The sequence below is a fragment of the Bos mutus genome, chromosome 9 (assembly GCF_027580195.1).
Source record: "Bos mutus isolate GX-2022 chromosome 9, NWIPB_WYAK_1.1, whole genome shotgun sequence".
Taxonomy (NCBI): Eukaryota; Metazoa; Chordata; class Mammalia; order Artiodactyla; family Bovidae; genus Bos; species Bos mutus.
The window spans coordinates 31,784,182-31,806,864 of NC_091625.1; the positions used below are offsets into that span (position 1 = coordinate 31,784,182).

The following is a 22,683-nucleotide window of genomic DNA, read 5'->3' on the forward strand; positions in this document are numbered from 1 at the left end:
CATTTTACACAAAACAAATACTGTAATGATGGTTAAAATGAATACTAAAATGAAATCCGTAATAAGGATTTTTAAATTTAATTTTAGATTTTCTCACACAGTCTAAATCCTGAGAACAATTATGCTGTGGGCACCTTCCTGAAAGGTGTCAGCTGTTTCCTTTCTTCTAAAGACAACAAGCAGAACCATCTAAAATCACCTTTCTAGAGAAGCATGCTGGATAGAAGATAAGCCTGCTATCAACTAGCTTTCAGAAGTGGGAAATGGGAAGTTAGTCAACTTTCTCCTCTCTGATAACCCTTTATTTGCAGAGCAACAGGGGAATTACAAACACGTTTTGCAAAATAATGCTGTCTAGAAGACAATCTCTGTTGGACCAAGTCCTTATTTCCCTGGAAGTAGTCAAATCCAATGTTGAAATTTATTACTTGAAGCTATGGCAGCATAAAACGTCTTCTTTAAGTGGAAAATATGACCAACTTGTATGAGGTAGGTGAATTTTGAAAGTGGGAGTGGGTGGGGGAGCTACACCACTTTTTTTTTTTTTTTTTTAAGGGGGAGAGGATTCAGTCGAAGATTTCGGAGCAACCACAAAACCATTAAGCCTCTTAGGTGAAAGGATGTTCGACCAAAGAGCTCAAAAGCTGAGCTCAAGAGCTCTCCAAATCACAGCCTCTCATCAAGGGACTTTTGGCTTAACTGCTACCGAGCACTGGCGGAATCCCTGCTTTGGGTAAAGAAGAGAAACCACGCTTCATAGAGATCTGGCAATTCTTGGCAAGACCCTGTCCTTCAAGCCCTCTGGAGCGGGCCCCGCACTGCCAGGAGCAGGTCCGAGGGGGCAGCGGGGAAGTCCCGCAGCAGCCCAGGCGCCTCCCCCGCAACTCGAGACCAGCCACCCTCTGGGACCCGGGCCCGAGGCCAGAGCGGGATAAACTCCCGGACCCCGGGTCCCGCCCGCCGCCTCCGGCCCATGGCCTCCGCGGAGGGTCAGACTGCCAGGCTTCTTGCCGCCTCTCCCGCCCGCCTCGTGCCTCAGGGGCCCCGGCTACCTCCCAGCCCCCGGCCGGGCCCCCGCGAGGCTGCGCTTCCCGTAAATTCCCCTCCCGGCACGGCCCCCCTCCCCGCCTCGGCTCCTCCCCCGGGGGGCCCTGAGCGGCGCGTGATTGGCCCGGTCGCGCCGTCACTCTCCGGCCGCGTCACCGCCCTCGTTTCCGACCGCCCCGAGACCGGCAGTGGTGTTAGTGCTCGCGGGGCCGCGGTGGAGGGTGTCGCGCTGCCCTGCTCGCTCCGACTCGCCCGCGGGTCGGCGCGCTAGCCCAGCCGCGCGGTGCTCGGGGCTGCGGGGAGGCACGCTCAGACGCCACCTGGGAAGCGGAGAGACAGCTGGTCCCAGCTTCGGGATGAGGAGCAGGCGAAGTTGACGAGTCCCCCACCGCTACCCCTGCTGCGCCTCTTCCGCGCTGCCCTCTGCAAGGAGGTGACCGCGCGCGGCCCTGCTCCAGGTGTGCGCGGGACACCCCGCCCCCGAGACCCGCCAACTTCACCCCTAAGTCCAAAGAGTGGGCTCTGAGGGCGGTGCCGGCAGCCGGACTCCGGACTCCGTGCCGGGGGAGCTGTCCTGGAGGCTCTCGCGGCCGTCGGAGGGTGGAGACCGGTGGAAACTTTATCACCATCCTTCTTAATTACTGTGTTTTTACTGTTTCTCTCCCCGCAGGGGCTGCAGCGAGAGGTCTGTCGCGCGCGCGTTGTTTGCCAAAGGAGCCGCCTCAGGGAGAAGACCCTGAGGGGAGTTGTCTCCCCGGGGGATACCTGCAGCCCGGGCGGGGGATTTGGGCGGCCTGGATGCCCAGGACGCAGCCCCGCGGCCGCTGACGCCCGGCGGCGGCGAAGTTTGGCTGCTGAGCGGCGCGGCGCGAGGCCACTGGACAGCGGGCAACCCGGCGGCCGGGGCGGCGGGCGCGATGCCCGTGGGGGGCCTGTTGCCGCTCTTCAGTAGTCCGGCGGGCGGCGGCCTGGGCGGGGGGCTCGGCGGCGGCGGCGGCAGCAGCAGCGGCAGGAAGGGGTCGGGCCCCGCCGCCTTCCGCCTGACGGAGAAGTTCGTGCTGCTGTTGGTGTTCAGCGCCTTCATCACGCTCTGCTTCGGGGCGATCTTCTTCCTGCCCGACTCTTCCAAGCTGCTCAGCGGGGTCCTGTTCCACTCCAGCCCCGCCCTGCAGCCGGCCGCCGACCACAAGCCCGGACCCGGGGCGCGCGCCGAGGACGCGGCGGAGGGGCGCGCCCGGCGCGGCGAGGAGGACGCTCCGGGGGACCCCGCGGCCTCCCTAGAGGACAACTTGGCCAGGATCCGCGAAAACCACGAGCGGGCTCTGAGGGAAGCCAAGGAGACCCTGCAGAAGCTGCCCGAGGAGATCCAGAGAGACATCCTGATGGAGAAGGAGAAGGTGGCCCAGGACCAGCTGAGTAACAGGGCGGGGTTCAGAAGGCTGCCCCCAGTGTACTTAGCGCCCGTGAATACAATCGGGGCGATTGACCGGGAACCCGCCGACGCCGCCATCCGCGAGAAAAGGGAAAAGATCAAAGAGGTGAGTGCACCCAGCTAGAAATCCCTCCAGACCCGCGGTGTTTTTCTGGGAGAAATGACAGACCTTTGAAACTCTTAACTGTGTGATATTACAGTGTTGGGGGTGGGGGGCGGAGGGCATGTCTGTAACATTAGTGTGGGGAGACAGGGAGGTTTTCCACTTACACCAGATGCAGTGTCAAAGGCTCTTTCACTTCCCTTTTATTGTCAAAGTAGATGTGACCAATTAGGATCTGAGGTTGAATCCCGTTGTTTTTAACTTGCATGCTCGAGTGAGCATAAACCACACGAAGTAGGTATTTAATACATGGGCAGATCCTGTGCAAACTTCCTCTTCCACTGGCCAATACGTAGTTAATCGTCCCTGAAAACAGCAACAGTGAAGGTCCCAAACAGCCTTCTAATAAAGCTTGGACGTGGGTTTGGAATGAAGCTTGAATGTAAACGCAAAGCATCGATCACGCATCACAGAAATGTTCCAACAGCAAGCCAGCCCAGCCCGCGTTCAGTCACGTGGCCCCATTCCGCCAGGTGTACTTACAGACTATAAAGGTGAAACTTGAGAACTTGTTATCATAGGGGGCACACTGTTGTTTACTTTTCACAAAATGAAAAAAAAAAATGTAAAAAGCCAGCCTACTGCTTCTTGCATTTCTAGTGTAGCTAGAAAGAGTATTCCATGTGATGCAACAGGTTTTCCTCCACAGCAGCACAATGATGACAGACTTAATCTCGGGCAAACATGGACTTTGTTAAGTCTTTCCTAATTTCTTTCCTGTAATTTTCGGTTGGAACTTGAAACATGGTCAGTTTGTGCTTAGCTTGAAGCTGAAGAGGACCTTAAAAATCGTTTCAGACTATCATTTTAAAAATGAACGTTGAAGGGCCCAGAGCCCCAGAACCAGTTAGTGACTGAGTCAGGACTTGAAGCCCAGACTTCTTGCAACCAGGCTGTCTGTGGACAAGCCTCCTTTCTCAGCTGCTCTTCCTTGTGAAACTATACCATTCTGGATTTTTGCACAATCCAACGACTGTAGGAACCATGTTAAAAGCATGTTACCCCAAATTTTGATTCCAATTTCTGAAATACACTATGAATTTTCATTTTTTTAAGTTTCACAGGGTTTGAAAATAAATGCTGTGTTTTGACATTGGACCAGGTACTCAGGAAAGGAAGCTTCCTGATTCCGCACCCCGCCGCCCCGCCCCCCATTTAAAGAGCATAAAAAGAGTTTTGAGGTTGTGAAGAGGTACTTAGCTGAAGTGGCTGCAAATTGGAGGTAGCTTGATCATTGTAGAATTTGTGATTTTAATATGATGACCCAATGAATTTGGTTAAGCTGTAATTGAGCAAGTTAAGGTGGATTTGGGTCCCTTTCAGTTTACCCTAGGCAAGCTGCCTGCAGTCATCCCTCCTGTACCATATAGCCCATCAGCCTTTGAACTATGAGACCCTTCCTCAGGCATAGAACCTTCCCAGACTTGGGGAAGTGGGTTGTACTCCCTGTGACAACTTCTGTCTAGCAGTTTTCCTTCTCCATGAAACTCTTCTCCGACTCTCCAGGAAGATGGAAAAAAGCTCTGCTTTCACCAGTCATCTCCCTCTTCTTTTCATCTCTCAGCCTCCTTGAAAATATCCCACCAAAACCCATAGATAAATTAGCCCCAAATCTGTATCTGCTTATGTTTTCCTTAAGTTTGAAGTGGTGTAATTCACATTTCATGCCTCTGAATTCCTATGAACTGACAGTGTAGATCACAATTGTCCCAGGATATTATTTTAAATATTATAGATCCATGGATGTGAAAAAGCTATTGGTACCGATTAGTACTGAGTAAAAGTGCATTTAGACCAGAAGCACTGGGACAGTAGCAGTCAATTCAGGACAGAATATTAACAGTATGTGTTCCTCACGAATCTGTTGCTATTAGATCCACCGTTATATTTGTCTGTAGATCAAAAGGTCTTAATTAACCATGTAAAGGAAATTTATGTAGCCTTCTGTATCAGTGTGATGCTAACATCTTTGTACCTGGATGTTTTGAAACTGCCCAGTCTTGCATAAAGTGGTGGAACTAAATGGATTCTTTAAAATTTCATGTTGCCCTGAGAACCAAGCGGGGTAGGGAGGTGGGGGTAGAAAGCCAGGATGATTAGCTTCAGTATTTAGTCAAAGACTAATGGGAAGAAATGGATTATGGTTTTTCATCAGATTAGTTCAGGCAGATGTGTTTGTTTGTAAACCAAAAAAAAGGTTAACTAATACTATTATAAAACTATGCTGTAAACATTCAGTTTTAGAGAGGGAAGAGTGGTTGCCCATTATGAATGGACTTCAACTTGATACATTTAGATTCAGTTTCAGGTACCATGTATGCCTTGTCATGAACCAATGGATCTTTGCCTTGATCTTGATTTTTATTGTTCCTGTTTTTTCTAGTGATTTTTATTTACTTAGGTTCTCTATCATACCTGGAGGTACTAACAGTGTTATGGGTAAAATTTAGAAAGTATTGATATAAGCAAGTCTTCTAACATATTGGGAGCTTGGACTATAATTTCTGAGCCAAACTTTCATATTGTAAATTTAGTTTAAAAACAGCCAGTGCTTTTTTTTGCCAACGCAGTTGTGTTACTGGTATTGTGGTAAATTTTTTAAAAATTTGTGTTAAGGGGAAACAGTCTTTAATTTCAGGATGTTTATTGCCTAGCACCCTTCACAAAAAGTGCTAGCTACATGCTTTCTAGTACTAACTGGATGGATGATAAATATTTGTCATAAAACTTAAATCTGAAATTAAGACATCCCCCCACCCCATGAACACTTCGTAAATAAATCAACTCTGGGACTTCCATGAAATTTATAATATATACATAGTACGTATTCCCACGAGGCTGATCTTTTTAAAATTGTGCTCAAGTTGCCCTTAACTTTAAAAAGCAAATGAAGCACAGAAGTGAAAGAACACCATGGAATTTTTAGAAAAATAGTCATTTCTTTTTCTACCCCAACATTTTTTAAAGTCAGGAAGCTTTTAGGGGGAGTCTACCCAAAGCATCTACGCTATCCTTTAGGATTAGAACCTTAATCCTAATTTAGAGGATGAACTTTCCCCCCATTTTTGTGTAATTATGGGGAGGGTTTTCTGAGTAATAGGGCCTGAAGACAGTCAAACCATCAATGTGATCCCTCCCTTCTTAGACTGGAACCCCCTCCAGTCTAAATGGGATGGTAGTGGGGAGGCTGACAGCCAGGTTTGGGTCTATCAAGCACGGTTTTAGGACCAGGTAACTGTTGGGTCACAGTTTTCTTTCTAGGTTTCTCAAAACAGGCCTTAGTTTTTAATTCCAGAACTGTTACATAATTAAAAGTTGAAAGCAAATTTTCATATTGATAGCTAATGGTGAGGATATATTTTTATGCCTGACACACTAGCCTTAGGTTGTGCATGAGTCTATATTTTATGTTAACTACTGACAATTAATTTTTATTAAAAATCAGACATAGGAATAATCTACCTTGACATATTAAAACAAGACATTTTTATTTTGAAACTTATTTGTATGAGTAGTAGTGTGGAAAATAATATTTGCAAAATAATAAAGGCCACAATTTGAAGACCTGACTCTGAAGGAGCTTGGATGCCCTTGGGTTACCTTGCCTGTTCAGCTCACCAAGTTCTGAAACACACCAGACATTGAACAGGAGCAAATGCAAGATTTTCCCACTCTTAGGACCTTCCTCAGAGCAGGTAGCGGAGAAGGCAACGGCACCCCACCAGTACTCTTGCCTGGAAAATCCCATGGATGGAGGAGCCTGGTGGGCTGCAGTCCATGGGGTTTTGAAGAGTCGGACACGACTGAGTGACTTCACTTTCACTTTTCACTTTCCTGCATTGGAGAAGGAAATGGCAACCCACTCCAGTGTTCTTGCCTGGAGAATCCCAGGGACAGGGGAGCCTGGTCTGTGGGGTTGCCACCTATGGGGTTGCACAGAGTCGAACACAACCGAAGCGACTTAGCAGCAGCAGCAGCAGAGCAGGTAGGTCATGGAGCATTTGTAAAAATTTCTCTCTTTAACAAGTAAATGAATAAATTCAAGATTTCAGCAGTGTAAGTATTAGAGTAGATGCTGAGTGTTGAACATTAATATATGTACAAAAGCAGGAAAAGATTGTTAATGGATAATCAGTTATGCTCAGCTTAATTTTCTGTAAGCTACTGATAATTTGTTTGGGAGGAGTATTTTTCTCTTACTGGGTAACTTAACATTCATATAAAGGAGCTCTATATAGGATCTAGAACCTAGTTAATTCAGTGGAAAAGAGGTTAAAAAAATGCATTTTCAAGTAAATGCATCTTTATTTCTTAAGTGAGCTAATAAACCACTTTGAGAAATTTGTGTTGATGATTCACGTTTGTAAAAAGTGTCTTTGGATGAGTAACTTTGTTGGACTTCAGCAGCTTAGTTAACTTATTTGTATTAAATTATATAATAAGCTATGGTAATACAAATTCATTATCAGAGCGAGTTTAAAGCATGGGTCTAAAGGTCAGGCAGGAGGAAACCCATCAGGTCAGTATGAGTGATGAGGGCTATATATACATGGGTAGATCAGCACTGCATAGGACCCTTATATCTTATAACCCAGTAGAGGACCTGTGGCCTTTTAAGTCCTTTATAACCTACAAAACCACAAAAATGTGTTTGTCAAAGGTGAGTTTTGGTTGGTCACAATAAGAGTAGCTCCCCTGCTGGGCTCCGTGGATACCATGACATGCCTTTCCCCTAAGGAGACAGAATGATAAAGGAGAAGCTAGTGTTTGGTATTTTAAGAAAGAGATTCTTTCTTTGGGGAAACTAAGTCTTGACTTTTCCCTCAATATTCTTTGTCTTGTGTAGTATTAAATAATTGCACTACCTCTAGTCCCCCACCCTTTACTACTAAATATGTTTAAAGGTCCTTCAAACAAGTCTGCCAAATTTTTTCCTATTACCAAAAAATGCTATAAAAATAACTCTGATTTTTGAAAGTAAACATGGAGTTCAGTTCAGTCACTCAGTTGTGTCAGACTCTTTGTGACCCCATGGACGCCAGGCTTCCCTGTCCATCACCAACTCCCACAGACTTGCTCAAACTCATGTCCATCGAGTCAGTGATGCCATCCAACCATCTCATCTTCTTTCATCCCCTTCTCCTCCTGCCTTCAATCTTTCCCATGTGCTCTAAGCCATAAAATATTGTATCTGAATGAGACTTTAGAGATAGCTACAATAAAGGCAGCTGAGACACAAAAATTGCCCTGAAAATCATTTTGCTAGTTAGTTAGTGGTAGAGTTGAGCATGGAAGTCCAGTCCTGGGTGAACGTTGTTCGTTATCCAGACATGACTTGCCTCCTAAGTAAAATGTCAAGGAGGTGTATAAATTGACTCTCATATTCATTATTTGCAGACACTAATGTCAAGTAACTGCAAAACATGTACAATCCTGTAGTACTAAAACTTTGGTCTCATATGAATTATGTTAACTATTATAATTAAAAAAAAGATCTTACTAGGGGCATGGTTAAGAAGGCCTCTTCGTTTTAAAGCCATCCTGGGAATTTTGATGACATCTTTTTCTCCTTATGAAAATACCTGCAGGGAAACAGAGGCATTAGTAATTACTCAATTGGGCATTCTTTACAAAGAGAGCTGGGGGAGAAATTTAAAAAAAAAAGAGGAAAAGGGTGTACCAGTGTGGGAGAGTTCTTTCATAAATGTAGGTGCTGTTTTGACAATGCACAATGCATAACAGAAGAATTGAAAGTTAACCTGAAGAAGTATATATTTTTTCTTTTCTAAATTGTGAAAGTATGATAACACATTTGCAGGAGACTTGGAAAATAAAGAGCAATTATATGTAGTTCCACTATGTATTATAATTATTTCTAAAAGTAGATAAATTAAGATTTTTAGTTGGAGTTTCAGTTTCAAACTCTCAAAAATTAATAGAATGGATAGACAGAAAATTAGAAGGATATAGTAGATCTGAAAAAGCACTATGAATCAATTCAATGTAATTAAGATTTATATAATTTTCACACAACAGAGTGCAAATTCTATTCTAGTTCCCATAGACTATAAACCTGGAGACACTGGGACATATCCAGGGACATAAAACAAGATGCAAAATTTTCATGGTCTAAAGATATTGAAATCATAGAGTCTGTTCTCTTATCACTATGGAATTATGTTAGAAATCAGTATTGAAAGATATTTGAAAATAACCCACATATTTTCATGTGCAATGTGACAGTTACCAAGAACGATCTTTACTTAGCCATTGAAAGCTTCAATAAAGTTATAAGACTGAAAAAACGAAAAGGGTGATTGCAGAGAAAAAAGGATTTAAATGAGAGGATCAAAGGATCAAAATGAGAAATTAACATAAAAAATACTTAACCCCATGTGTTTGGAAATTAAATGTTTATTTTTAAATAAGTGTATCAAAGAAACCATAACAAGGGAAATTAAGAAAATATTTGTGACAGAATAAAAATGAAAAGAGAAGTTATCAGAATTTGTTGCATGAGGCTGAAGCTGCTCAATACAACTAAATGCAATATGGAATCTTGTATAAGGTATGAAAACAAATAATGGACACTAACATAAAGTTTTTTGATATTTGAACAAAATCTTCACTTTATAATACAATGTGATACAATAATACTGTATCACATGTTACTTTCCTGGTTTTTTCTTTTTGCAACATAGTATTTCTTTATATTCTCAGAATTGGATTAGAAGTTTCAAGCCTCATTCAAAAAAAATTTTTTTTTAAATCACCAAGATAATAAGCTTTCTAGACTATTAGCAGTGATACTAGATGCCAGAATAAATGGAACTATATCAAAGTTTTGAGTGAATATAAATTAGAAATCTAGCACTCTGTTCATAGTCAAACAAGTAGAATCAAAATGTAAACTTTTTAGCAAGGCAAACATTCGTAATTTTCTAAAATATATTGTGCATGCTATTTATGTACATATATGTATACAAAAGATTTCTGTTACACTTGATGAAGGCTTGAGAAAGAACAACAAAAAAGAGAGATGGAGAAATTGGAAAACATAAACAAAATAGGAGCACTGAATGTGAAATAGAAAAAAATGAAACAAACTAGGTAGTACTAAAAGATAATCATATAGTCCAGTAGTTTTAAACATGGCTGCTCATTAGAATCAGGTCTGGAGCTTTGAAGAAAAAAACAATACCTGTGCATTTGTATTTTTCAGAATATTCCAAGATAATTCTAATGTGCATCTGGATTTAAAAAAGCAATTACAGGTTTTTCTCTTAAATGATAGTTTTGGAGATAATAGAATTTTACTGATTTCTGTTGATATGGTCTTCCTGGGTGGCGCTGGTGATAAAGAATCTGCCTGCCAGTGCAGAAGATGCAAGAGACGTGGATTCGATCCCTGATTCAGGAAGATCTCCTGGAGGAGAAAATGGCAACCTGCTCCAGTATTCTTGCCTGGAAAATTCCATGGACAGAGGAGGTTGGCAGGCTACAGTTTATAGAGTCACAAAAAGTGGGGCATGAGTGAGCAACTGAGCACACAGTCATGAGACAGTGGTATTAAATGAATAATAATTACGTAATCACAATAGTGTGATGGGACCAGATGCCATGATCTTAGTTTTCTGAATGTTGAGCTTTAAGCCAACTTTTTCACTCTCCTCTTTCACTTTCATCAAGAGGCTTTTTAGTTCCTCTTCACTTTCTGCCATAAGGGTGTTGCCATCTGCATATCTGAGGTGATTGATATTTCTCCTGGCAATCTTGATTCCAGCTTGTGGTTCTTCCAGCCCAGCATTTCTCATGATGTACTCTGCATATAAGTTGAATAAGCAATATACAATATACAACCTGATGTACTCCTTTTCCTATTTGGAAACAGTCTGTTGTTCTGTGTCCAGTTCTAACTGTTGTTTCCTGACCTGCATATAGGTTTCTCAAGAGGCAGGTCAGGTAGTCTGGTATTCCCATCTCTTAAAGAATTTTCCACACTTTATTGTGATCCACACAGTCAAAGGCTTTGGTGTAGTCAATAAAGCAGAAATAGATGTTTTTTTGGAACTCTCTTGCTTTTTCCATGATCCAGCGGATGTTGGCAATTTGGTCTCTGGTTCCTCTGCCTTTTCTACGTCCAGTTTGAACATCTGGAAGTTCACAGTTCATGTATTGCTGAAGCCTGGCTTGGAGAATTTTGAGCATTACTAGCATGTGAGATGAGTGCAATTGTGCGGTAGTTTGAGCATTCTTTGGCATTGCCTTTCTTTGGGATTGGAATGAAAACTGACCTTTTCCAGTCCTGTGGCCACTGCTGAGTTTTCCAAATTTGCTGGCATATTGAGTGCAGCATTTTCACAGCATCATCTTTCAGGATTTGAAAGAGCTCAACTGGAATTCCATCATCTCCACTAGCTTTGTTCATAGTGATGCTTTCTAAGGCCCACTTGACTTCACATTCCAGGATGTCTGGCTCTAGGTGAGGGATCACACCATCGTGATTATCTGGGTTGTAAGATCTTTTTTGTACAGTTCTTCTGTGTATTCTTGCCACCTCTTCTTAATATCTTCTGCTTCTGTTAGGTCCATACCATTTCTGTCCTGTGTCAAGCCCATCTTTACAGTCCATTCTAAAGGAGATCAGTCCTGGGTGTTCTTTGGAAGGACTGATGCTAAAGCTGAAACTCCGATACTTTAGCCACCTCATGGGAAGAGTTGACTCATTGGAAAAGACTCTGATGCTGGGAGGGATTGGGGGCAGGAGGAGAAGGGGACGACAGAGGATGAGATGGCTGGATGGCATCACTGACTCGACGGACGTGAGTTTGGGTGAACTCTGGAGTTAGTGATGGACAGGGAGGCCTCGCGTGCTGCAGTTCATGGGGTCGCAAAGAGTTGGACACGACTGAGCGAGTGAACTGAACTGAACTGAATCACAATAGTAGAAGATGTTTATCAGTTTTCACAATCAATAGCCAGACCAAAAAAAAAAAAAAAAAAGATAATTAATTACAGTTGCAAGCCATAGTGGAAACATGATTAACCTAACAATATAAAATAATTACATACAATTTGTGGGGTTCATCTACCCAGCCAGTCTATGTCTTTTGGTTGGTACATTGAATCCATTTACATTTAAGGTAATTATCGATATATATGATCCTATTAGCATTTTATTAATTGTTTGGGGTTTATTTTTTGTATGTCTTTTCCTTCTCTGTGTTTCCTGCCTAGAGAAGTTCCTTTAGCATTCATTGTAAAGCTGGTTTGGTGGTGCTTAATTCTCTTAGCTTTCACTTGTGTCTAAAGCTTTTGATTTCTCCATCAGATCTGAATCAGAGTCTTGCTGGGTAGAGTATTCTTGGTTGTAGGTTCTTCCCTTTCATCACTTTCAATATATCATGCCATTCCCTGACAGAGTATATATTTTTTAAAGTAGACGTATATTTAATAGTAGCACTTGTCTATGGGATTCATGAAGTATGACAAAAATGACTCGCAGGTATAGAGAACAAAGTAGTGGTTACCAGTGATGAGAGGGAAGGGGGAGGGGGAAATCTAGGGATAGGGAATGAAGAGATGCAAGTTATTAGGTATGAAATAAGCTGCAAGGAGATACTGTGCAACATGAGGAATATAACCAATATTTTATAATAACAATACATGGAGTATAACCTTTAAGAATTATGAATCACTATATTGTTCACTTGTAAGTTATATAATTTTGCACATTAACTATACTTACCTTTAAAAAACAGCAAGTAGACATACATGTAAAAAGCACCAATCTGGGGTCTCTTCGTTATAGGAGCACACAGTTCTCTTCACCCAAGAAGGTCCTGGAGATTCTCCAGGTGCTTTTACGTGCCCCTGCTACATTCATTTGTAGCAACATGGTATGGTGAGAAGGGCTAGTTTTGGAGTCAGACAAGTTGGGCCTGAATCTGGCTTTTACCATGTATTAGTTGTTGTGACCTTAAGCAAGTTGCTTAATCTGTCAGAGCTTCAGTTTTCTCATTTGTAAAATGGCAGTAATAATTAAGTACGCACTTTCTTGGATCAGAAAGCTTAAATGTGAGCATCCACACAAAGCACTTAAAATGGTATTACTATTATACATGGGTTTCCCAGGTGGCACCAGTGGTAAAGAGCTCGCCTGCCAGTGCAGGAGACATTAGAGACTCGGGTTCGATCCCTGGGTCAGGAAAATCCCCTGGAATAGGAAATGGCAACCCACTCTACTATTCTTGACTGGGAAGTCCCATGGACAGAGGAGCCTGGAAAGCTACGGTCCATGGGGTTACAAAGAGTCAGACATGACTGAAGTGACTTAGCACACATTATTATAAAACATAGGGAGTGTATAATAAATGTTGCTTGCTGTTATTACTGTTAGTAGTCACTACCTGAAGCCATCAAGCCAAGATTACATTGTTTGAGATACGGTTTAATGCATCAGGAAAGTGGGTAATGATGTTTCCAAAAGTTATCAAAAACAAAGTTCAAAATAGGTTTGCTTAAAGGGTACACTTCCAATTCAGGATGATCTTTCAGACAGCTATGATTTTACTGTGCTACTGTCAACTCTGATTTTCTCACCTTCTCGCCAAATCCAAAAAACTTTCGGTATCCTTAAAAATTGCATACTTTTTCAGCTTCTGTACTTCAGAATATGTGTGAAAGAATTCATTTGTCTCTTTCTCACAGTCTCATGTGCTTGTTCCTGAAGTACCGTCTTCTCAGAATGAGCACAGTTCTTGAGTTGCCTCCTTAAGCCTTGAAATTGTTCTCCAAGATAGAGAAGAAGAGGGATTAAGTAAAATGCATTTTAACCTGTTTTGTCTTTGGAGGAATATTTTTAAGAAGTACAAAGAAAATTATTTTAGATTTAGCAAAAATGTATGTAATTATGATCAGTTCTATAATCAGAGCTCAATGTGTTGTTACCTGGTAGTCTAAATTCGCATAAATCAGGTCTAGTTTGTAACTCAACAGATCGTGGCCTTTTTGAGAGCTTTGAATTTAGATTTATTAAGGTATCCAGCCCAGAAGGACCTCGGAGATCCTGAAGCCCATACTCATTTTACATATGAAAAATAGGGTTCTGTGAGCCCTGAGCTCTTGAGATTCCCCAAGTGTGTTTACTATATAGAGCTGGGAACTGCCTCTTAAGTTCTCAGGCCGGCTCCGCCCGCGATACTTGACTCTAATGAGAACATATGCTCTGGAGGCTGGCTGGCCTGGCCCTCCCTCCTCTTCAGCCCTAAATAGCAGGCTGGCAGCTAGAAACCCCACTGAGAGTATCCTAGAAGGAGATGGAAGATCTTTGCTTGGTGAGGCATTCCCTGAGAAAGCAATCCTGGCTAGTTCCTTTGCTCTGCAGAATGCAGAGGCGCTGCCCCACCTCCACTGAGTCCTGATAAAGACTTCTGTGATCATTAGGTACTTGAAAGAAAACCAAATGAGATTAAGGCTTAAGAGCATTTAGAAGTCACAGCCCTCATTTCTGTCATGAATACTCTGGCAGTTGCTTTAGGCACATTAGAGCCCAGCAGACCTGCAGATAATCCAGACTAGAGATAATGAAATTAAAGAGCCCATGTAGCCTTTGTATTTGCTTGACTTTTGTAACTATCAGTAAAATGCCACCCTCACTTCCTTTTTAAAAACTGTTAGTGTCTTAATCTCCCTCCCTCTTAAGCTTAGCAGCAACCTGGTCCCTTATTTGCTCCGATACACTCCGGTTCCCCTTGTTCTGCATCCTTCCATACGATGATACTCAGGCATACTGTATTAACATTTATTTGCATTTTTTCATGTAATTATTAGTCGGTCTCCCATTCGACTGTCCTGTCTCCAGTCTCTAGTATGAAGGTGCTTAGTATGAGAGGGGGCCTGTAAAGGGAGGGGATTAAAAATGTGGTCAAGGGCGCCAAGCTCTGCAGGGGTCCTCTGTCCATGAAATTCTTCAGGCAAGAATACTGGAGTGGGTTGCCATTCCCTTCTCCAGGGGATCTTCCCAACCCAGGTATCAAACCTGATCTCCTGCATTGCAGGCAGATTCTTTACCATCTGAGCCACCAAGGAAGCTCAATAATACAGCACACTATACCCTAAAACAACCTTTGTTGCAGCGCTGGTGGGGATACCTGTTTGCCTAGGCCAGGAGTTTATGAGAGAAGGTGCAGAGAATAATGATGGACCTGTGAATAACTGGTTGAGACATGAACTTGGGCCATCCAGAGACCGTGAGCTATTGCTGGGATCTTCGTACCTGTCAAATCCTTCTTCATGGAAAGGTCTTTGTAAAGTCCTATGAAGAGCACTTGTTTCTTTTAAAGGATGAGAGGATTCAGACATAGGAGGCCAGGACTCGTGGCTCACACTCGGGATGGCCATGTCCACCTTCTCTGAGCTGATGTTCGGGGCAAGATTAACTCTAGTTCCTCTTTCACAAGAATATGTGCTGCAACTGCTAAAAGATTGCATTTCCTCACTGTCTGTCTGTCTGTTAGGCCACAAGACAAAAGGACAGATCTGTGGAATGATGAAGGCAGCATAGTGTATATACCTGGTCTCAAAAATCTCATTCCCAGCTGCCTGAAATTTCACCATCACTGCCTCCCTTTCAATCATGTATTATTTCTTAAAGGCTCCTGTTAAAACAATATCACTAAATTTGCCCAGCAGAAATTATTATTCTTTGAGGTTTATCTTAGCAAGAGTGAGAATGGGTTTGTAAAACAAGCAAGTATCTTCCATTGTGTTATTTCATTGTAAAGTAATACTAGCTTAGGAAAGAACATTTTGATAGTACATAGGAGTAGAAAAAAGGTGGGCGGGGGGGAATTCTTCATAGTTCAATCATTCAGTCCCAAGCAATGTCAACACTTTTCACCCCAGCATATCAGTTATTTTTTCTCACAATTAAAACCACACTATGGATACATATTTTTTTAATTTTTCTTTTAAAGTATCATTTTATGATAGCATAATATATGAAATAGAAGCATCAAGTTTATTTAACCCTCCCCTGGGACCTGAACATTTAGATTATTTCCAGTTTTTTGTTTTTATCTTAGGCTGAGATAAACATCTTTGTCTGTTAAGATTCCAGCTGATTTTTCATTGCCCTCACCCCATAAGTAGGATTTTTAATCTTAAATTTCTAATAGGGGAAATGAATAGGTCAAAGAATCGTAGTACATTTTGAGGGGTGATTTTTCTTATACTTCCATGTAATGAACCTGGTCTTGACTCTTTTTGATTTTCGTGGGTGATGAAACAGTCTCGCGTGTGTTTAATTTACCCTTCTTTCAGCAGCACTTTTCCCTGTGTTGGTTCACTAGTTGGATTTCCTTATTGTGAAATGTACAGGACAAGGAAGTTTTTAAAGGAGCAGGGTTGGGAATGAAGACAGCTTGGAGACCTAAGAAGTGGGACATCAGAGAAGATGGATCTAACAAGCCAGCTAGAAGGAGGCAGTGTCTTGAAAGGCAGTAGACAGCATTTTATTTAAAAAAACAACAACAAAATTTGCTTCTTTCCTGGGCTGGATCCCTAGAATTAAAAGTACTCTTTACTGATATGAGTATCTGCCAAGCACACTAGAACAGCCCACTTTCGGTCAGCCAAGACCCAGCCAGCCAACTCCCATTGGCTCATCTTCACTGTTATCGTTGGGTTTTTGCATCAGATATTTGAGGAAGATGCTGGGGAAAGAGAGAGTGAATCTTCTATTTTAGAATTCATGAGGATGGCTTCCTAATATTTTAAGATCATAATTGAAGCTCAAAAATAATCCAGATAGAACTTCAGAAGTGACTTTTTCCCCCCAGTGGTTCCAGAAGATGGCAAGTCTTACAAAGCTGAATTCTTACAGAAGAAAAATTAACCAAAGGGAAATTGTTGATAAAATTTCAAAGCAACACACATTTTTATGTTTGAAGGAGCAGGCTGATCTTTTGTATATTAGAGGCCTTTGGTGACTTAAGTAGGATAAATCCGCATTTTGTCTAAGGTATTTTGTTTTAGAATAAAAGCAAAGCATGATTATGAAGTTTAGGCTTTGGGTTTTTTTCTTTCTTATTTTTGGCAAATTTCTTTAAATAAATGTGTTTTTAGCCATGCTTTTTTGATATAGTGAGGAGCTGCACATCTCAAAATGTATTTGTACTCTAACCTTGATTAGTTCATAAAAGTCTTCCAAATGCCAGAACTGTTTAAATTTCACTTTGAGTTAACATGGTGAATAATGATGGATATAAACATACTGTATTATTTTTATAAATTGTGGTTTGAGATGATAGTAATTTTAGACTGTTTTGGATGCTGTTCTCTGAAACGTGTTATTTTTGTAGTCAACTAGCAATGTGGAGTGTTATAATGTATCTAGTCAACTGCAAGTTTTCATCCCATGATTAGAACTACAGGTTTTCATCTCATGATTAGAACTGCAAGTTTTCATCTCATGATTAGAAGTGCTTCAGCAGTCCATGTTGTGATTTTAAGAGTTAGCCTGAGTCAGCAATTCTGTAAGGCATTCTTAGTAAGTTTATGTAGTAAAAAATGTATTTTATAATTGATGTGCATTTAATACATAGTATATATTCACTCATATTAAGTACTCCGTTATTCTTCATTATTTAATCCTCCTAGGGCCTGGTGGGCTGCCGTCTATGGGGTTGCACAGAGTTGGACACGACTGAAGCGACACAGCAGCAGCAGGGGCTTAGTTAGGCTTCCAAGGTGGCACAGTGGTAAAGACGCTGCCTGCCAATGCAGGAAACACAGGTTCTATCCCTGGGTCGGAAAGTTCCTACGCAGTAGGAAATTGTAACCTACTCCAGTATTCTTGCATGAAAAATCCCATGGACAGAGGAGCCTGGCGGGCTACAGCCCACAGGGTCACAAAGAGTTGGATATGACTGAGCAACTGAGCAGGCACACAGGCAGGGCTCGCTTAACTTAAAATGTGTGATGAAGAGAAAAAAAGCAGGTGGGGTGGGAGGGGTGCAATTGGAGGAGCATAAAGAAATGAAGATGATTTATTAACTACTGTGGAAAAGCTGCTTTAGCAGTTAGGGTGAATAAAAATTATGATTTATTAAGTGTTCTATTAGTAATAAGATACCACAGAGGTTGGAAATACTCCTGTTTTCACTTACTCTGAGAGTGCAGAGTCTGTGATGTTGGCTGTTCATAGTCATGAATCTGCAGCAGGACTGTCGTGTTGAGAGCAGGACAAAGTGCTTCCCTGAATTCATCCACCTGAGCAGCTAGCCCTGGGCCTCACCCATAATAGAACCAGTAAATATGTGTTGAATGAATACACCTTTTTAAACAAGCGTACCAGGAGGCGTTGCTTCCCTAGCGGCTTGCTGGTAAAGAATCCATCTGCCAGTGAAGGAGATGCAGGTTTGATCCCTGGGTCAGGAGGATCCCCTGGAGGAGGAAATGGCAACTCACTCCAGTATTCTTGCCTGGGGAATTCCATGGACAGAGGAGCCTGGTGGGCTAGAGCCCACAGGGTCCCAGAGAGTCGGATACGACTTAGTGACTAAACAGCAGCAACCAAGAGGGGTTACGTATGCTACGTGTGACACCCGCCCCTGTTTAAGCATGTATTCCAAAAGTCGTGTCCTTGCCTCTTTGGAACCTTTGCTACCTGTTCTCAGGGGCTACAGGCCATTGTCTGGAGGAGAGATGTGATATTTTATAACAGTCAAAAGTCATACAGAAGCAGGTCTAAATATGGGAAACACCTTTTCTAGTTTTAAAGTTTTTAGAATGATTTATAAAATGAAAAGCTGTATTCATTTTCTTATATGACTTGTAACTGGCTGTGAAGGAGGTTCAAAAAAAAATCTTTTAAGCAGATGTAACATCACTGAAATAAACGTAGATATTCATAAGATTCTTTTGAAGGTCAACACTTGAATATAAAAAGTTCTCTTTTGCTTAAGAGTTAATCTACTTTATATTTACAACCCAGCATTTTGTTTTTCAGGTCTGTGATTTTTAAATTAGGTAATCCTTGTTCATTTGTGTTCTTTATTGTCTAAAGTTGTGGACTACATTTAATAAGAGTTGTCATTTTTCTTACATTTCAATTTTATACATGTTACACCCTAATAAAGTTGTTGTGGATTTTTTTCCCCTATCTCTGCAAAAAATTTTGAGAGACAATGGTGTTTTTGTAAATAGTGCCTACAATATCACATTGAAATGAAAAGTCACGGGTTAGATATCATTTCCTCTAGAAAAGTTAGAGTTTAATAAAACTTTCTCTGTAAGAGGTGTAGTATTTTGAGAAAGAACCTTACTCTTTTGTTTCTCAGTTTAATGTTATATCTCCTGAAAAGTGTTATCTCATATAAATAATTGCATGGTAGAGGCTTTGTGAATTTCATGAATTTGTACATGGTCGGTTTTCCAATTCATTCTGCATATTAGATTCATCCTTCAAAAATATCCCTTCCCTCATGTTGCCCAACTCAGAGGTTTTAGTGGGCTTCATTTCCTATGAAGCACTGATTCAAACTTTAGACAGCTTAAAGTCACCTGGAAAGCACATTAGCACTCAGATTGCAAGTTGCTGCTTCCAAAATTTTTAATTCACTAGATCTGGTTAGGCCACACAGAATTTGCATTTTTAACATATTCTTGTGGGTGATGCTGATACTTCTGGTTCCTTGACTAAAGTTTAAAAAACATTGTTCTAGCTGGCATTCATTATCTTCTACAAATCTAGCTCCGTTTGCTGGAGTCACATCCCTTAAATTAGGAAGGATTCTGTGTTTGCTGAAAAGCAAAACTTGCATAGTTACTGTCTCCAAACCACACCCTGTTTTATCCTTCTCAAATGGAGTGTCTTTTCGTTTTCTCAGATTCTGTGCCACCATGGAGCTCTCTCACATTCCCAACTTTTACTGGTCTCTGCTATCTCCAGAATCACATGGCTTTGATTGTTTCTGTCATTGACCTGGGTGTTGCTAATTTCATGGGCTTGGTTATCTTCCAACTAGAGTCTAAACTCCTCCTCTGTATGGAGACACCTTTTTTTAGACACCTATGAGGTTCATGGCCGAGAATTTAACAGTGGAAGACAGTGTGTCTTAAATATAACCAAAATGAGAAACAAGTATATCACCAAAATTCTTTACAATGTACTCAGATGGTGAGGCATGATGGCAGAGTAGAAACCCTTCTGAGCTTCCCTTTCCACGTGTGAAATGGAAATGGCTGGTCGTTCCCTTTTGCAGATTTCTTCTAAGAATTAAAGTAGAAGATGAATCTCTACATGATTCCTGGTACATAGCGTTAGTCAATAATAGTATTTACTGGCAAGTAGGGATTGATTCAAGGAATGGGTTGAGAAAAGAGGTTGTTGGTGAGAATTGGTTTTGAGAAGTCCCTTCCAGGAAAGTAAAGGAAGCTTGAACTGCAGTATTGCCCTGTTAATCCATAGCTTGTATTTTCTGTTGTTACCTCCCTTTTTAGATGGTATTGCCAAAATCCTTGCTTCCTGTGGTGGGAAAGAAAGCATTCTTTTCCTCTTTTCAGTTGTTATCTCACAGAACTGATACTCATCTTAGGAAAACCAGGGAGAGGGCGTCCATTCATCAGTGGCCAGTTACCTCTGGTTCCTGGTCTGGTGTCGCACAAACACTCAGATTTGCAGGGAGGAAAAAAGGCAGAGGAGAAGAATGAAATCTAAAATGCCTTAAGGGCATAGAAGGAAATGTTTTGTGAGCCGAAGAAGCTGAAAATGTTTCATTCAGAGATAGCTACGGGTATAAATTTAGCTGAATAATTAGGCATATGGTGCTTTCATTTAGAAAGTATCTACACCCTGTGTGATAAGATTCGTTGATTATTAGAGCTGCTGCAGCTTTAACTACATCAGCAGCAGAGATTCCTAGAGCATTTAAAACAAGAATTGAAGAGTGAAATGGAAAACGGAATTAATAACTTGTTCCTGGTTAGTTTTAATCTGCTCTTTATTAACTTTGTAGTTTATGCCTGGAGGATTAGATTTGGAAACAGAACACCAACTAGTGTTCTTAAAGTTTACTTTTTTTTATTGGAACATTATATTAAAGACTTTCCGAAGAATGTTTTGGCTGAATTTAGTTTTAACGTAAGCGGTGATATCTAAATTCTAATGATTCAACCTAAAACAATAGAAAACTTTTGATCCATGATATCTATAAGTTTTTTTTTAATGTTAGATTTTCAAAGCAGAATTTGTTTAATAAAAACAATTAAGAAGTAAAGGTATGCTTGTTTGCCATGAGTTTATTTACTCTACTTTTTTTCTAGCTTTCCTTTTTTCATGCCACCCCCACCCCCTAGGCCATCTGTTTTTCCCTATCTTAGAATTTAAACCTGTTTGCCATTGGTAGAAAGGAAAATAGGAAAAGTTAAAATCAAGAGGCATTTGCATTGCCCATGCCTTGTCAAATGCTTCTAAAATTGAAAACCAATAGATAATCCTAATTTTATAAATAGGAAAGAGTCCTATTCCAAGATATAACATGGTATGATAAGCTTAAATACAGAAGTTTAAGAACAACTGCCCTTAGTGGAGTAAGGAAGAGAGACGCTATTCATATCTTTCTTTCTTAATGCTTCTTAAATACAGTTTCACTAGAATATGCCTGTAAATCTGGGTTTCTGTGTATGTGTTTCTGTGGTTGTAGTTCTCCACCCACCTGTGATGTGGAGAATTACACTCTAGGTTTTTGTAAGGTACAGGCACTAGAATTTGGACATTTAGAAGGGACTTCTGTGGGGACTAGGAAGAAGTTTGATAAACTGTAATACCAGGATGAGTTAACTAGTTGCAGATTCCTTATCAGGAAAACTACTCTCTGCATGTATGTGTTTTTGATAAGTGAAGGTTTTGACCTAAATCCCCTACTTTGACTTTGATGTGGAAATAGACTTTTAGGATTTTAGGGCTAAATACACCATACAAGTACTCAGGTATTAGTTTTCGCTGTCTTAATTGAGCTTAACATTGCTGTGTTTTCCTGTCATTCTTTTTACCCACGCTGTTAATCGTCAGCCATCCTTTTTTGTTTTCTCTTGGAGAAGTGGTGCTGATGACGCAGAAGCAGAGGGTAGCACAAACAGTATTACACATATTACATGTCTCATTACTAGTGTCCTTAATAATCCGGAAGTGACTGTGCTTATCAGCCAGGTCCAAGGAGCACTCTGGCTTCCTGGAACCTTAAAAAGTGAATTCTAGACGTTAGCACTGCACACAGACAGATCACCTTTTCCCTGACCTGCCAGTACTCGCTGCTAGGTTTTAGAATTCCTGAGGGAGAAAGCTGTCCAGTTATATGATTGGTTAACATATTTGTGGGTCTTTGGCTGTAAATGGAATTGCTTGGAAGCTATCTCAGGAAGGAATACCTTTGATTGATGATGCCACATCATGCTACTGCTGCTGCTAAGTCACTTCAGTCGTGTCCGACTCTGTGCGACCCCATAGACGGCAGCCCACCAGGCTCCACCGTCCCTGGGATTCTCCAGGCAAGAACACTGGAGTGGGTTGCCATTTCCTTCTCCAATGCATGAAAGGGAAAAGTGAAAGTGAAGTCGCTCAGTCGTGTCTGACTCTTCGTGACCCCATAGACTTCAGCCTACCAGGCTCCTCCATCCATGGGATTTTCCAGGCAAGAGTACTGGAGTGGGTTGCCATTGCCTTCTCCACATCATAGTGTTGCTCAGATTTTCTGAAACACTGGAGGATTTTTGCAGACAGCACTTTGAGGAGCTGATGGGAAGGTGATAAACTAAACTGGCATGGAGGGAAGGTTCTTCCTCTACTTCCAGGTAGATTACAGCACCTGTACCTCACCTGGAGTATCCTGTCTTCACAAACCCCAGGGGCACACCACACATTAGTGATCCTAAAAGAGAGTGTCTGTATATAATGCACTCTAGTTTTCTGTCCTCAAATAACAAGACCCCAAGTTAGCTATTTCTTTATTAAACCAAATTTTGCCTTAATCCTGGAGGA

General features: G+C 41.5%; 1 protein-coding gene across 1 annotated transcript in view; it reads left to right on the plus strand.

The window, feature by feature from the left end:
- The first annotated feature begins 1,239 nt into the window (after window positions 1-1,239).
- MAN1A1 (mannosidase alpha class 1A member 1) overlaps window positions 1,240-22,683 on the plus strand; it is a 173,205-nt gene continuing 151,761 nt past the window's right edge. The window contains exons 1-2 of the mRNA XM_070376354.1: window positions 1,240-1,505; window positions 1,718-2,585. Of these exons, the coding sequence (XP_070232455.1) occupies window positions 1,965-2,585 (621 nt within the window). The 5' untranslated portion in view covers window positions 1,240-1,505; window positions 1,718-1,964. The remainder of the gene's footprint in view (window positions 1,506-1,717; window positions 2,586-22,683) is intronic.